The sequence below is a fragment of the Macaca mulatta genome, chromosome 10 (assembly GCF_049350105.2).
Source record: "Macaca mulatta isolate MMU2019108-1 chromosome 10, T2T-MMU8v2.0, whole genome shotgun sequence".
NCBI classification, from domain to species: Eukaryota; Metazoa; Chordata; class Mammalia; order Primates; family Cercopithecidae; genus Macaca; species Macaca mulatta.
In genome coordinates this window covers 80,414,749-80,428,793 of record NC_133415.1, presented here as the reverse complement: position 1 = coordinate 80,428,793, position 14,045 = coordinate 80,414,749, and the positions used below count along the sequence as shown (strand labels likewise).

The 14,045-nt window shown below is 46.6% G+C and overlaps 1 protein-coding gene across 2 annotated transcripts in view; it reads left to right on the top strand.

The window, feature by feature from the left end:
• Nucleotides 1–10,461, top strand: part of ATRN (attractin) — a 179,940-nt gene extending 169,479 nt beyond the window's left edge. Inside the window, exons 28-29 of one of the 2 annotated variants that reach the window (XM_015149430.3) lie at nt 3,346–3,460; nt 5,887–10,461. In XM_015149430.3, the coding sequence (XP_015004916.2) occupies nt 3,346–3,460; nt 5,887–6,011 (240 nt within the window). In that variant the 3' untranslated portion in view covers nt 6,012–10,461. Of the gene's footprint in view, nt 1–3,345; nt 3,465–5,886 lie in introns of both variants that reach the window. The other variant, XM_077951320.1, reaches the window with a different exon arrangement.
• The last annotated feature ends 3,584 nt before the right edge of the window (nt 10,462–14,045 follow it).

The window sequence follows — 14,045 nt, the reverse complement described above, 5'->3', positions numbered from 1 at the left end:
GTTATATATGATCTGGCAATCTGGGTTTATACATAGAAGAACTGAAAGCAGAGTCTTAAAGACATATCTTGGCAGCATTATTCACAGTAGCCAAAAAGTGGAAGCAGCCCAAGTGTCCATGGATGGATGAATGGATAAGCACAACGTGGTCTAAGCATCCAATGGAATGTTATCCAGCCTTCCAAAGGGAGCAAACTGACCCATGCTACAATGCTAAATAAAATAACGCTAGAAACAAAAAAAATAAACATTGTATGATTACACTTTTAAGAGATACACTTGTAGTAGTCAAGTTCATAAAGACAGGAAGTAAAACAGTGGTTCCCAGGGGCTGGGAGAGGGGGGAAATGGGGAGTTAGTAATAGGTACAAAGTTTGAGTTTTACAAGATGAAGAGAGTTCTGGAGATGGATGGTAATGATGGTTGCACAACAATGTGAATATACTTAATACCACTGAACTGTACATTTTTAAATGGTCAAGATGGTAAATGTTATGTGTATTTTACCACAATTTTTGTTAAAAATGGGAAAAGAGGCCGGGTGTGGTGGCTTACACCTGTAATCCCAGCACTTTGGGAGGCCGAGGTGGGTAGATCACTTGAGGTCAGGAGTTCAAGACCAGCCTGGCCAACATGGTGAAATCCCGTCTCTACTAAAAATACAAAAATTAGCCAGGCATGGTGGCACGCATCTGTAATCCCAGCTACTTGGGAGGCTGAGGCATGAGAATCATTTGAACCTAGAACGCAGAGGTCACAGTGAGCTGAGATTACGCTGCTGTACTCCAGCCTGGGTGACAGAGTAAGACTCTATCTCAAACAAAAAAAAAAAAGGGAAAAGATCACCTGCAAAGGAATGACAAGCTGACTGTTGACTTCTCAGAAGTTAGAAGAGAGTGGGAGAATGTCTTCGAAGTACTGAAAGAGAGCTCCCAACCTAGAATAGTGTAGTGTGCCCAGTAAGTACCTTCTGAGAACAAGGATGAAATAAAGGTGTCTTCAAATTAGAAGAAAAATTGAGAATTTGCCACCAGCAGACCTGCACAAAAGAAATGTCTAAAGGATGTGCTAAAATGAAGGAAAATTACCCCCAGGAGGATAGACTAAAGTTTTAGTAAGAAAGAATAGTGAGTAAATAAAAGTATAATCATGTATATAAATCTAAACAAACATTGTCCTGGTAAAATAATATTTGTGGGATTAAAAAATAGACAAGCCTAAAGTATTGAACAACATGGTATATGTCAGCAGCATATGACACAGTTAGTTGCTCCTTAAAACACTTCCTTGATTTTCTTGCAGGACACCACACACTTGCCTTCTAGCTGTTCTTGCTCAGTGGTCTTGGCTCAGTCCTCCTCATCTTTTGACAGTGGTGTGCATCAGGCCCTGTCTTTGTCCCCTTCTTGTGTCTTTTATACCCACTCCTTCAGTGATCTTCACTATCACAGGTTTAAGCACCATGATCCTCTCACCCAGACTGCTCCCATGAGCCTCCAACCCAAACATCAGTTGCCTACTCAGTGTCCCCACTTGGATATCTTAACATGGCTATGGCCAAGCTGAGCTTTGGATGTTTATTTCTCAGGCTTGCTTCTCTGACATACCTTCCACCATTCATCACGTAACACCTTCATCACCCTAGCTGCTCAAGCCAAAATCATGGAATTGTTCTTGTCTCGTTCTCGATGTCATGTTCTCATTGGACAGCCAGTCTATCAGCAAATCTTGACTCCGTCTTCAAAAATGTTACCCAGCCACTGTGTCTCACCTCTGCCACTGTTCCCACTTGATCTAGGCCACCACTGTCTCTCACCTGGATTCTTGCAATTACTTCATAACTGATCTCCCTGCCTCTGCCATTCACCCATCTAGTCAGTTCCTTGTGCCACAGCAGAGTGGTACTGGAAATTATTTTCTTCAACCAAATTGAAGAAATTGATGACATATTTGTGGGTGTAATCAGCAGAATTCTAAAGGTGGCCCCCAAGATTTCTGTCCCATGTTTATTCAGTCACATACTACTCTAGGTACTGCAAGAGGAATTTTGCAGATGTAATGAAACAAGGGAGGTGACTTTAAGATACAGAGAGTTTCTATGGTGGGTGGCAGAAGAGGAAGCCAGAGAGATTGGAAACATGAGGACTTGATACACCATCCCCGGTTTAGAGATGGAGGGGCCACAGAAGTTTTTCTGTTTTTGTGAGACAGAGTCTGGCTGTATCACCCACACTAGAGTGCAGTGGCAAGATCATGGCTCTTGGGCTCAAGGGATCCTCCCTCCTGGATCTCCCAAAGTGCTGGGATTACAGGTGTGAGCCACTGCGTAAGCCCTGAATGCGTTTCAAAGCAGAGTCTTCCCCAGAGTCTCCAGATGAGAGTCCCACCCAGCTGACAACTTGACTTCAGCCTGGGAGACCTCAGGAGACAGCTGATTATTCCCCAGAACTCATGGAATACATGAACAGAGAACGCTACAGAGCTTGCTGGGACTTCTGACCTCTAAAGCTGTGAGATAATAAGTGTATGTTGTTTTAAGCAACTAAGTTTGCAGTAGTCTGTTACACTAATATAAGCTGGGTGCGGTAGGTCACACCTTTAATCCCAACACTTTGGGAGGCTGAGGTGGGAGGACCGCTTGAGCTCAGGAGTTCAAGACCTGCCTGGACAATATAGTGAGACCCCATTTCTAGTCTTTTAAAAAAAAAAAAAGAAAGAAAGAAAAGAAAAAGAGAAGAAACTAATATTGGGGACAAATCTCATCTAAAGGCTCCAACAGAAGATGAAGACATATTTTCCAGAGCCAAATACATCCAGAGAATAGACAAAGAATCCACTTGGTCAGCCACCCAGCTTTTACAAGCTTTTACATCCAGCAGGCTTGTCTACTTAGTGTCTAAAGGACAGACAAAATAGAATGTTTTTTAAGTCTCCATAATATCTGCATCTGTGTTTGAGCCAGGTATGCAGAACTATCTGACAAATCTACCGAGCACTCACCACTGCCATTCCTGTGACCTACAATTCTGAGTTAGAATTTCAAATCAAGCGAAAGTACAGCATCCAGAAAAAACCCACTTGGCATGACCCCTTCCCTACAGTTCATGCAGCCCTTTGGCAGCAGACCGTGAGACCTCAGTGGAAGGTAGCAAGCAGTACCACCCCTGTCACTGGTGCTCAGAGAGTACTGTTAGCTCTCACCTGCCCTTTTTTGTTTTCTTAAAAACTGCAATGTACCTTTTTTATAGACCTAAAATTGATGGTTCTTATAAGCACCAATGACCGTTAAGTTGTCCGTGTACGTTAAAGCTTATCACTTTAGGTAATTTTGTTTTCTTCCGCCAGACTGTTCCCAAACCCATTGCACTGGAGCCATGTTTTGGCAACAAAGCCGCTGTCCTCTCTGTGTTTGTGAGGCTCCCTCGAGGCCTGGGTGGCATCCCGCCTCCTGGGCAGTCAGGTGAGTAGATACGGGCCAGCGACAGACACCTTCTAAACATGTGAGGGAGCTAAGCATGGGATACTTCCCTTTCCTAGAGAACAAGGTTATGAAGGTGATAATCAACAGTGCCTGCCCATGCCATGGCAAGGATTCAGTGAGATAATCCCATTTTCATCTATATGCCCAAAACTGTTTTCCCAAGGTCATCATCCCTTCCTGGGGGGACGTCCCGGGACCTCCTCAGCGTTCCTGCCTCCCCAGCCTCTCAGTGCTCGTGGATGCCTCTGAACACACCTTCCTTTGCTGTCGGAGTTTCTGGTCCCCCTTTGCCTCTGCTGCTCTTTCCCTGTCTCCTTTGCCCTGTCCTACCCCTGAATCTGGGCGTGCTCCCTTCACTCTGCATGCTCTTCCTTGGTCGCCTTCTCCACTCCACAACTTCCAGCCGTCTGCCCTGGGCTGGTGTTTCTTCAACTGGTATTTCTAGCCCTCCTGCATTTCTTTGGCTTTTTCTCTGTTTTAAATATAAGGTACAAACACAACGATAACGTAAAGGAAACGTCTGAAAATCCACGCACAGCTGTCCCACAACCCTCCAATTTTCATTGTTCTGTGTTCTTTCCAGCCCTGACCAGCAATTTAGTTGAAATGATTGTATAGATCTAATTTTTATTCTGCTTTTTTCATATAACTATCTTAAACATTTTTACAGCCTACATAATATTTTACCAATGCATGTGACACTTCTCCATCAAATATATGAATCGTAATTATATAAACTCCTATTTTGAAGACAGAAAATATGGAATACAGTTTTGAAGGTATCTCGCTTAATTACAGAGTGCTTTGGAGGATGCCTCAATGTGATCATTTTAGACAACTTTCAGTTGAGATGATTCTGAGGTCAGGGTTACCTTAGCCAGAGAGAACCCTGTGTCTGGTGGAAAGGCTGCCTCAGGATACTGGTCCAGGCCCTGAGCTCCACTGTCCCTTCAGTGCACCCTCAGACCCAGAAGATCCTCCAGCCCAGCTTTAGAACGGTTAGGATCTGTGGTATCTTCACAAGGGAGGCCTTTCTGCATGGCTCGGCCAGGATTCATTGTCTTCATCTCACCTAGGGATTCCTGTGAGTTGAGCCCCTAACTCGGCCTTCCCATGTTGAGGCCAGGACAACTCTCTGATCTGTCATTCAAGTGCAATTTGTGTCTCCTGCCACCACCCAGCCCAGCAAACAGTGGCTGATGCTCCCTGAAGGCAGGGTGGTGGCTGGGGCAGCGAGGTGACAGGTGTGCAGCCCTGTAGCCTTTCCTCCTCCAGCCTTTGCCTGACGTGCCCCAACCACCCAAAACACCTAATAAAGGTCTGTTCACTGCTTGAGACTCACCCAACAGTGGGGCCGTCTTTGCTGCCCTTTCTTTACCCCCTGTTTTAAGTGGTGCCATTTTCTGGACTCCTAGAGCATTCCCCACTATGTGCCAGGCACTTACAGCTGTCTACCCCCACCCCCACTCCCCTTCACAGGTGAGTAACACGCTCCACTAATACAGCTCCTGGCAGGTCTCAGCAGGGCTCCGAGCCTGCACTGGCCATTTCCCACGTGTATTAGGAATCCAGCTCCCCCAGAACCGTGCCTTCCCTAATGGATGTCAGATTACTCTGTTACCAATACAGGAAGGAAAACAGGATTGCAAGTCGCCAAAGCAAAGTGGGCGGCGGGGCAGTGATGAGCATGAAGGGTAATTGCTATTGATCGTTGGTTGCTGTGTGCCAGATACTAAGATTTTATGCCTGCCAGGTACTAAGACTTTATGTCAGTTCACTCATTGACTTCACATTAGCCCTGTGCTATTATTATCCCCATTTTACAAATGAGGGAACTAAGGCACGGGGAGGTTAAAGAACCTTGCTTATTCCAAAGCCTGGCCCCAGAGCCTGCCCTGCCTGTATCGTGGTATGGAATGGAAGTGACTAATGCTGACTGAATGATGTGGGTGAATCCAAATCTCCTCATAAAGGGTGCTGCTGTTTCTTGGCTCCTTTTGGAGGCAGGCAGGAGAAATTGGGCACTTAGCATACGTCTGCAATCTCATTTATATGTTCCCACCACCAAGCAGAGCACTCTGCTTGGTTGATGTGCTGAAAAGCAAACTACACCTTTTGTGTAAAAAGTAGGGAAAGGAAAAGAATATGTATTTGTATTTGCATAAATACACACTGAAAGAATACATAAAAATTAGTGAAAACATTTACCCAGATGGAGGGGAAGGTGGAGGGAGGGTCAGGGTGGAAGGAAGACTTTTCCCTGTGTATGTGTACCTTTTTGGGGGTTTTTATTGTGGTTTTTTGGTTTGTTTTACATCATGGGATTGCAAAATAAATGTTTAAATTATTTTTTAAAACAAAAGCCAGCTGCTCCCAACCTGTGTTCTCTCTGTGGTTCTCCCAAGGTCTTGCTGTGGCCAGCGCCCTGGTGGACATTTCTCAGCAGATGCCGATAGTGTACAAGGAGAAGTCAGGAGCCGTGAGAAACCGGAAGCAGCAGCCCCCTGCACAGCCTGGGACCTGCATCTGATGCTGGGACCAGGGACTCTCCCGCGCACGAGCCAGTGAGTGGCACACCAGAGCTGTCTGCAGGGAAGGACGCGGCGGGGAAACGGCTGTGCGGTGCGGGGCAGAAGACTGGAAACCCTCAAAGCATCTGACTCACCTGCATGACCACAAGCTTTCTTTGACGGTTTCTCCCATCCGTGTTCCAGCATCTAACCTTTTACTTTTGCATAGGAAATACTTGATTTAATTACAGGTCCAGGAATGAGCTGATGGTTGCTGGAGGAGGCCGGTGTAGAGCCAGTGAGAGAACTAGGAATGACACTCAGGTTCACTGTGGAAAACTGTTCTTGGGACTGTCTCAACTGCAAAAAACAAAAGATGGAGTGTTTACAAGTAGATGTTCGTCATCAGTTGTTCTTGAACTTGGTCTTTTAAAAACTAGTCAGATGAATTAACTTGTTTTCATCTGAAGCCTGCTATCTTTTTTAAAAGATGTGCTGTTTATTCTTGCACGATTTAGGCAATTCTCTCTCTTCCAGGGAGTACCTTTTTTTCTAGCTGAGAATTAATAATGGTCCATCTCTTTTGATCATATCAAGCTAGGGTAGAAGGGGGGCTATTTTCAATGTCAAGGTCAGCAGCATTACTTCAAATGTAAACTGGTATAACAGGTAGTTTTCTATAGCAACTTGATTAATTTAGTCTTAATCCATTTGAAACTCTCTCTTCCTTTCTCTCTGCCTGTCCCTCTCCTTCTCCCTCTCCATCTTACCCTCCCTCTCTCTCACATACAAATACATACACACAACACTAAGTGCCTAGACTTTAAATAGATCTAGCAATTGGAAAGTTAGTAAGCCTAAGTTTTTACATAATTGCATTCCTACATTCTTGTAAAATTTAAATAGCTACCATTGGCAATCTGCTTTTTTTCTAAAATCTGATTTGCAGCCAGGAAAGAATTTTCTCACCCCAAGGAACGTCTGACCTAGCAGCAGGGATGAGAGGAAAGCAGAAATGAATGAATTGTGAAAGCTCCTGTTTTTATTATCAAAAAGGACACTGTCAAGAAGGCGCCCCTTGCCCCCACCCACATGTCACCCTAGGCCTGATAAGTGATCAGAGGAAGGGACTCATTCATGTCACGTTTCCTTGAGCAGAAAAGAGCACTGAGAACACTTGGGACCCCTGGATCAGAGAGCAGCTGTGTGTCCTGCAGCCTCCTCTGAACTTGTGGTTCATTCTTAGGCTGGGGTGGACTCAGATGCCAGGAGAGAGACAGCCTCCCATTGTCAGGCAGAAGCTGCCCAAAGCCTAGAGAAGGACCTGTTTGCCCTCTTTTCCCCAGGAGGGGCTCGACCCACCCCCCTACCCACCCTCCCTCTCAGACCAAGGTGGTGACTGTGAGGAGGGCAGCAAATGCTGACAAGGATGAAAAGCACATGGAAAAAAAATGGATGAGGAGGGAAAACTCTATGCCAAATGGAAAATGACCAAATTTAGATTTGAGAGAGTGGGACAGTCCCCTGCGCCTCTCCCAGAGGGCACTGCCTGGAAATTGTGTTTTCCCGATTTATGGTGCTCCCTTCTGGCATTACGCGGCCGCCTCCCAGAAGCTCTCTTCTGCCTCAAAACCTGGGATCTCTGGCATTACCCTATTGGGATGGACCGCTGGACAGCAATGCTCGAGTTTGTGAATTTGGAGAAATACTCAAAAGAGCCAAAACTGTGGCGTTTTACCTTTAAATGCCATGCCTAGAGAGAGAGTATTGTCTCTTCCCCAACACTAACTCCACTCCCATGAAGAATTGCCTGGAAAGATGTTTTCAAGGAAGTTGAACCATAAAACACTATCTGATGCACAAAACACCTCTACTTTGAGACTCACCTCTCATAAAGCTTCTTTTTGACATTATTGTTGAAGAGCAGACGTTCTAGAAAAGACCCCTCCTCTCATGAGCTCCCCCATCCCTGCTACAGAAAACAGCGCCCATAGCGCCTGCAGTGGGCTGACCCACCAATTCCCACCGCGCCCCCTCCGCCCGGCCTGCAGTGGGCTGACCCACCAATTCCCACCGCGCCCCCTCCGCCCCGCGTGCAGTGGGGTGGCCCACCAATTCCCGCCGCGCCCCCCTCCGCTCCGCCTGCAGTGGGCTGGCCCACCAATTCCCGCCGCGCCCCCCTCCGCCCCGCCGGCAAGGCAAAAGGGAGGCCCCTGGGCATTGTCCTCCCACAAGGAAGATCCTCTTTCTTTGTTCAAAGAACCAGTTTTCCTTGGCCGAAGAAGTCTCTTCCCCATGTTAGTCCTATGCCTTGAAATATCATGCACCATGACCCACAGCCATCTGGTTATGTCTTTTTTTTTTCCTAAAAGATAATGTTTATTTTTAAAAAGGAAGGAAGGAGCAAGTGAAGTTTCATCCTGCTCCAGCAGTGGGGAAGCCGCTGAATCCACCTGCTTCTCCTTTGCAACCAACAGCAAACAGCTTCCTCTGGCCTCAGGGCAGAAAAAGGGAATGGCAGGGAGTAAGAGGCGCTGGGCTTGGGGCCTGTTACCAAGAAGCAATGGGTTGTCATCTGGCAATGTTGCGTGTCACAAGAGAGCCTGTATATAAATTAAAATAGTCAAGACAACACTGACCTTGCACTTGTACATAACTATACAGTAGTGTCCAGAATGCTCAGACATTCGGAGTGTACATAAAACAGAAAAAATCTTCATGTATTTTTATTAAATATAACAATGTCTGAGTTTCATCTAAGATGTTTTTGTGCCATATGCTGGGTATCCAGGTTCCGAGAGTTCCTCTTGCCAGGCCCCAATACATGAATAACCCAAGAAACACATCCCCATTGTGTGATGTGTTCAGATGCATCTGGCACCAATTAGGTATTTCTTAAAACGGGACCCATCTGTCAGAGTCATATGAAAAATCAGGCAGGGAATCAAAACGGCAGCGCTTGAGGAGACTCGGGAGGCAGAGGCATCTCTGCTGCTGCCCTTGGCCCTGCAAGCACATCATGACCCTTTCTGGCAGCCTCTTGGTACTCTGGGTAGTGAGGGATGAGCAGTCTTGTCCTGAGAAATGTTTCTGTTAGTCTTAAGTTCAAAGACTATAACCTGTGGCAATCAGACTTTCCAAAGGAGGGTTCTCCATTTTTTGTAGTTTTGTCTAAATTTTTAATGACCATTTCCTGGAATCAGTTTATTATACTGAAAACTGGGAGTGAGAGAAGGGAGCTAGTTTGTTGATAAATAGTTCCCATGTCCCCGTGGAGAATTCGACATACCCTGAACTCCTGTGTGCCTCCTGCCGTCCCTGCACATAGCCTGGGGATAAGCCTGCGCCTCCCTGTGTGGAGAGAAGGCAATCCCAGATCCCCTGAGCTAACCCGGAGAAAAGGCAGTTCTAGACAGAAGACTGTCAGCAGAAGGAAAGTACTGGACTACCCGTGGGTAAGGCCTGCCATTCAAGACTGGAGACACCTGGGAAATAAAAAGAGCAGGGCACTGCCGGTGGGAAGAGGCATTTTACCTTCCAGTGCAAATCCTGCTCCTTTGATTTAATGGGGTGTATTGGGGCCAGGGGCTGATTCACTTCCTTGGGAGATGGTGGTGGTTTCATGAACATCTTTGATCCTTCCATTTCATTTATTCACCCATGCATTCAACAAGTATTTGCTAAACACTAACCTAAGCTAATGCTAGGGTAGTGACTTAGATGTAAAAATAGATTTTAGAATTAAAATCCAAGGCCTCACACCCCTGTCAACCCAGGAGATCTTTCCTTGTGGTGGTTTCTGTGAGAATTGGCTATCCTGAGGACAGAGCCAGGATGGCAGAGGCCTCCTGTCCTCAGGGCATGCCCTGCCTACCTTCTGAAATGTTTACCCCATTGACCAAACTTGGCTTCAGCCACTGCGGTGGTTTCTAGATAGCCGGGCCCACCAAGAGACATTGCCCCTTGATGAGAGTCAAACACCCTGCCTACAAGGAGATGTTTTGAAGTGGAGAGGAAAATTGGCGCCTTCTCTTTTAAAGGCAATAATGGAATTGACTTTCAGTAACTGAATTTGTGCACAAAACATTCTAAACACTAGTGAAGCCTGTTTCGTTGAACTAATTCTGGCTCTGGAAATGTTTTTGTTTTATAGTTATTTACGGTTTCGTTTGTTTGGATTCAAGCTTAGTTTGTTAATATGTATAATTTAGCATCTATTACACTCATGTAAATATGGAGTAAGTATTGTAAACTATTTCATTGCTGGGGATTGTGGGTGTTATACATACATTTAGGACTGCAATTTTTTGGTATTTTTTGTATTGTAAAATAACAGCTAATTTAAGCAGGAACAAGAGAACTAAGGGAGGTCTGTGCATTTTAAACACAAATGTGAAGAACTTGTATATAAACAAAAGTAAATACTATAATACAAACTTCCTTCTGAAATAAAAGTAGATCTGGTAAAAATGTGGCTTTTGTTCTGAGTGTTTCATTTTGATTTTGCATTGTTTTGCCTATATTTACATTTTGTTCATTAGAACCTAAAGGGAAAAAAAAGCGTTTACCAGTTTTCAGACTGCCTCAGAGGAAGCACTTGGCAGTTATGGAGGTAAGAGTGAAAACCCCTGGCAGGTACCTCAGACACCCCTCCAGGCAGCTTGTGAGCCACAGACCTTCCACAACAGCCTTTGTGTGCCTACAGGGCAGCGGGGCCCGTGGGGGCAGGGACAGATCTGAGCAGTGAGGTATGGACAGCTGTCTCACTCCTCCACTAACCACGCTGTTGTCTCCAATGTATTCTTCCACTTTGCGCTGTCCTCACGGGCTCCTGAATGTCCCTCTAGGTTGTCTCCAAACTGCTAAATCTCAAGTGTGCTGACAGGTCTCAACCGTGGCCACAGCATTGTCGTTGTCGTTGGCCTTGAATTTTTGATGAAGTTACTCCCATTGGCAAGGCCTTGTTTGGGGGCCTCCTGTGCGTCCTACCTCACTTTGTCTCCTGCCCTCAGAGTGGGTCAGAGTAGTGCATTTCATTGCCCCAATGCAGAGTGCAGATTCCCAGTGCTATGGGTTCCTTCCAGAAGGATGAGGTCATTGAAAGGAGGAAACACAAGGCGGTCACTCCTATAGGGGAAGGTGGCAGGGTACTAGGGCCAGGGCCTGAGGTGAGGGCAGGAGCCTGGAGGAGGCCTGCCCACCAGAGCTCAGGTCTGGCTTGGGGAGGGAAATGGCTGGACTAGTGGCCACAAACAAGTTGAGAAGGACATTGAAACTCTTCCAGGGAGGGCTGTGGGAGCCACCAACAGTAACAGGATAGAAACCCTGTGATTTGGTGGTACTGTGGCAGAGGCAATGCTGTGTTTACCAAACCTACTGGGCCCACAGCTCATCATTTCCCCAGCCTCCCTGCAGTTAGGTTGGAACCAAGCTAAGCCGTGGCCAAGGGAAGGTTGGAAGAAGCCATGGGCACCAATTCCAAACGGCACACAAATGCTCCCACAGGGGACTCTCCTGGGGGCCACATGTTAAAGACACTGGAGGGACTGTGGGTCCCTGAGTCACCCCTTAGAGGTCGGCCACCCGATCAGTAAGAGCTCTGCTGGCCATTGCATCACTGAAAGCAAACTCACTCTACTGATCCACTGAGACTTGGGGCTTTGTCACCAGTTAGCTTTTCTTATTCTCACCAATATACAAATCAGCACTTTGAAGTGCAGTGCCCCTGTAACCAAAACCTTAGGTACATGGCACTGGCTCAGCGTGTGGCCAGGTGGCGAGCAGTGAGAAGACAGGTGCAGCTGGCAGGACAACTGAGGTCCCTGCCAGGCAGAGCAAAACATCTGGTAAGGCTGTTTTGCTCGGTAACTCGGAAAGCAAACTCCATGTCTGCTGACTTTTTGACTTGAGGGGAATCAACAACAACAACAAATCCTATGTGTTGATTGTTACTGGCTGCTTTTGGCGAGGCATCACGAGAAAAAGTTTACTTCAAGAAAGAATTAGCCAGTTTACAAGCAGAAGGGAAAAGGGTGGAAAGATGTCAACCAGGGCCTTGCAATTCTGGAAAAGCCAACTGCTTCTAGTCTCCAATAGTAAGAGGTGCAGGTGAGCAACAAAGGCCCCATGAGACTTAGTTGAACACAATGACTGGGCCTCGTGGTGACCATCCAATGAAGGGTGTGGTCTTCCCACTGGAGCCTGGAAACTGCAAAGCCAACTTGAGGGAGGGGCACGTGGTTAAGGAAGCAAAGAAAAAGCTGACGTGGGAACTGTTTCCAGGAACAAACCACGAATGTAGTCACTGACCCTGGACGTGCCTGGAAATAAAGATGTAGTAAGTTTAAGAAACCATTAGCAAGGCCTTAAAAAAAAACAGTGGCGATTCAGGATATCTTATATTCATCTTCAGGCAGGAAGATGGTTGTGAAAGCTGTGTCCAGCGAGGATGTCACAAGCTCAGATGTGGCCCCAAGAGCAGAACTGGGCCTGAGCAAGGACTCCCCGCAGCCCAGGACAGGGCCCAGCATGATTGCAAAAACACCGCAGAGCAGCAATTGCTGCATCTGCACCCTCTCCTTCCTGGGCAGGAAGGCTTAGGAGGGTGTCCTGCCTGTTCTCATCACTACCTGCTGGGTGTGAGGTGGATTGTCTTGTTAACTGAGGATTGTGGATTTTAAAGAGCCACCTGAGGGAGGTTGCATCTCCTGGAGGTCTGAGCGGGATGTGACCGTGTATTGTCCCCCTTGGAGAGGGTGCCCGTGACCCGTGTAGGAGAGGAAGCACAAAACTGGTTTTGGTGATCACAATAGCAAACTGGGCCAGATGCTTACCACACATTTCCTCTTCCTGAGTCCACAGCTTCGACTGCATGACCTGGGCCCATGGCATCTGGGTAGAGCTTTGGGACCAGCCCTCACCAATGATGTATCATCTCAAGGCCATTTAGAGTGACAGTGTCTCCTCCACTGTCTCCATCAACCTTGAAGGCTTATGTTGAAGATGGTAATACAACAGGATTGAAGGAGACTGGGCCCCTGAATGACTTTGTGGAACACAGCACTATAGGCCAAAGGTAGTAGAATTAGGTATATTTTCTTACCCTGCTTAAGTGAATTAATTATTCTCTACATTTATTCACCTATTCAACAAATTTTTATTGAGCACATCAGGGCTAGGCATTGTGTCAGAACCAGAGATTTTGCAATGAACAAAACAGACAAAAATCCATGTCCTCCAGGGGAGTTGGTAATAAAATGTCAGATAAGCTCTATGAAGAAAGGTAAAAGTAGGGTTGGGGGTAGAAAGTGCTGGGGGGATTGCTTCTTAACATAGTGTGGCTAGGGAAAGCCATTCTGCTAAGGTGACAGCTGAGCAGAACGATGAGTGGAGGGGGCCGGAAGGAATGTGGAGGTCTGGGAGAAGAGCATTCCAAACAGGGATGGCAGGTGCAGAGGCCCTGAGGGGGCAGCATGCGTGGTAGGCCTGCTGGATATTTCTGAGAATGAAAAAGTCTGTTCCCAGTTGTTTGTGTGGAGAACCTAACCCAGTTATAAACATAAAGTATTTGAGAGCTGGTTTAATATACAGCCAGCTTTCCAGCAATGCAACTACTGTGTACATCAAGGGAAAACTAAACTTTGTTTTCCTTAAAATTTATCACCAGCTGGTCATCATTTTGACAAATTCTGTCAACAACAGCAATGTCATTCCTGGAATCTGTATGGGTCGCATCTGAACAGACACACGCCCTGCAGCCCTGCAGGTACTGGCTGTGTAACACGCCTGGCAAGAATTCCCTTCCACCCTGTGTCCCAGAAACAAGAAAGCGATTAGACCGGAAGATCCCAATGGCTGTCTCAAATGTGCTGGACGGAATTGCCAGGGCCCGCTGGCATGCCCTGAAGCCTTTCCTTCCACGTTTGGTTCCTGCCCCTTGAAGACCCCATTTCTGAGTTTGTGTGTGTTTTACTTTCTAGTGCGTATCCTCATCTTAATTTTTCTCTCTCTTCTGCCTTGAACTGAAGTTTCACTTGGGTGTGGAGAGACATGTC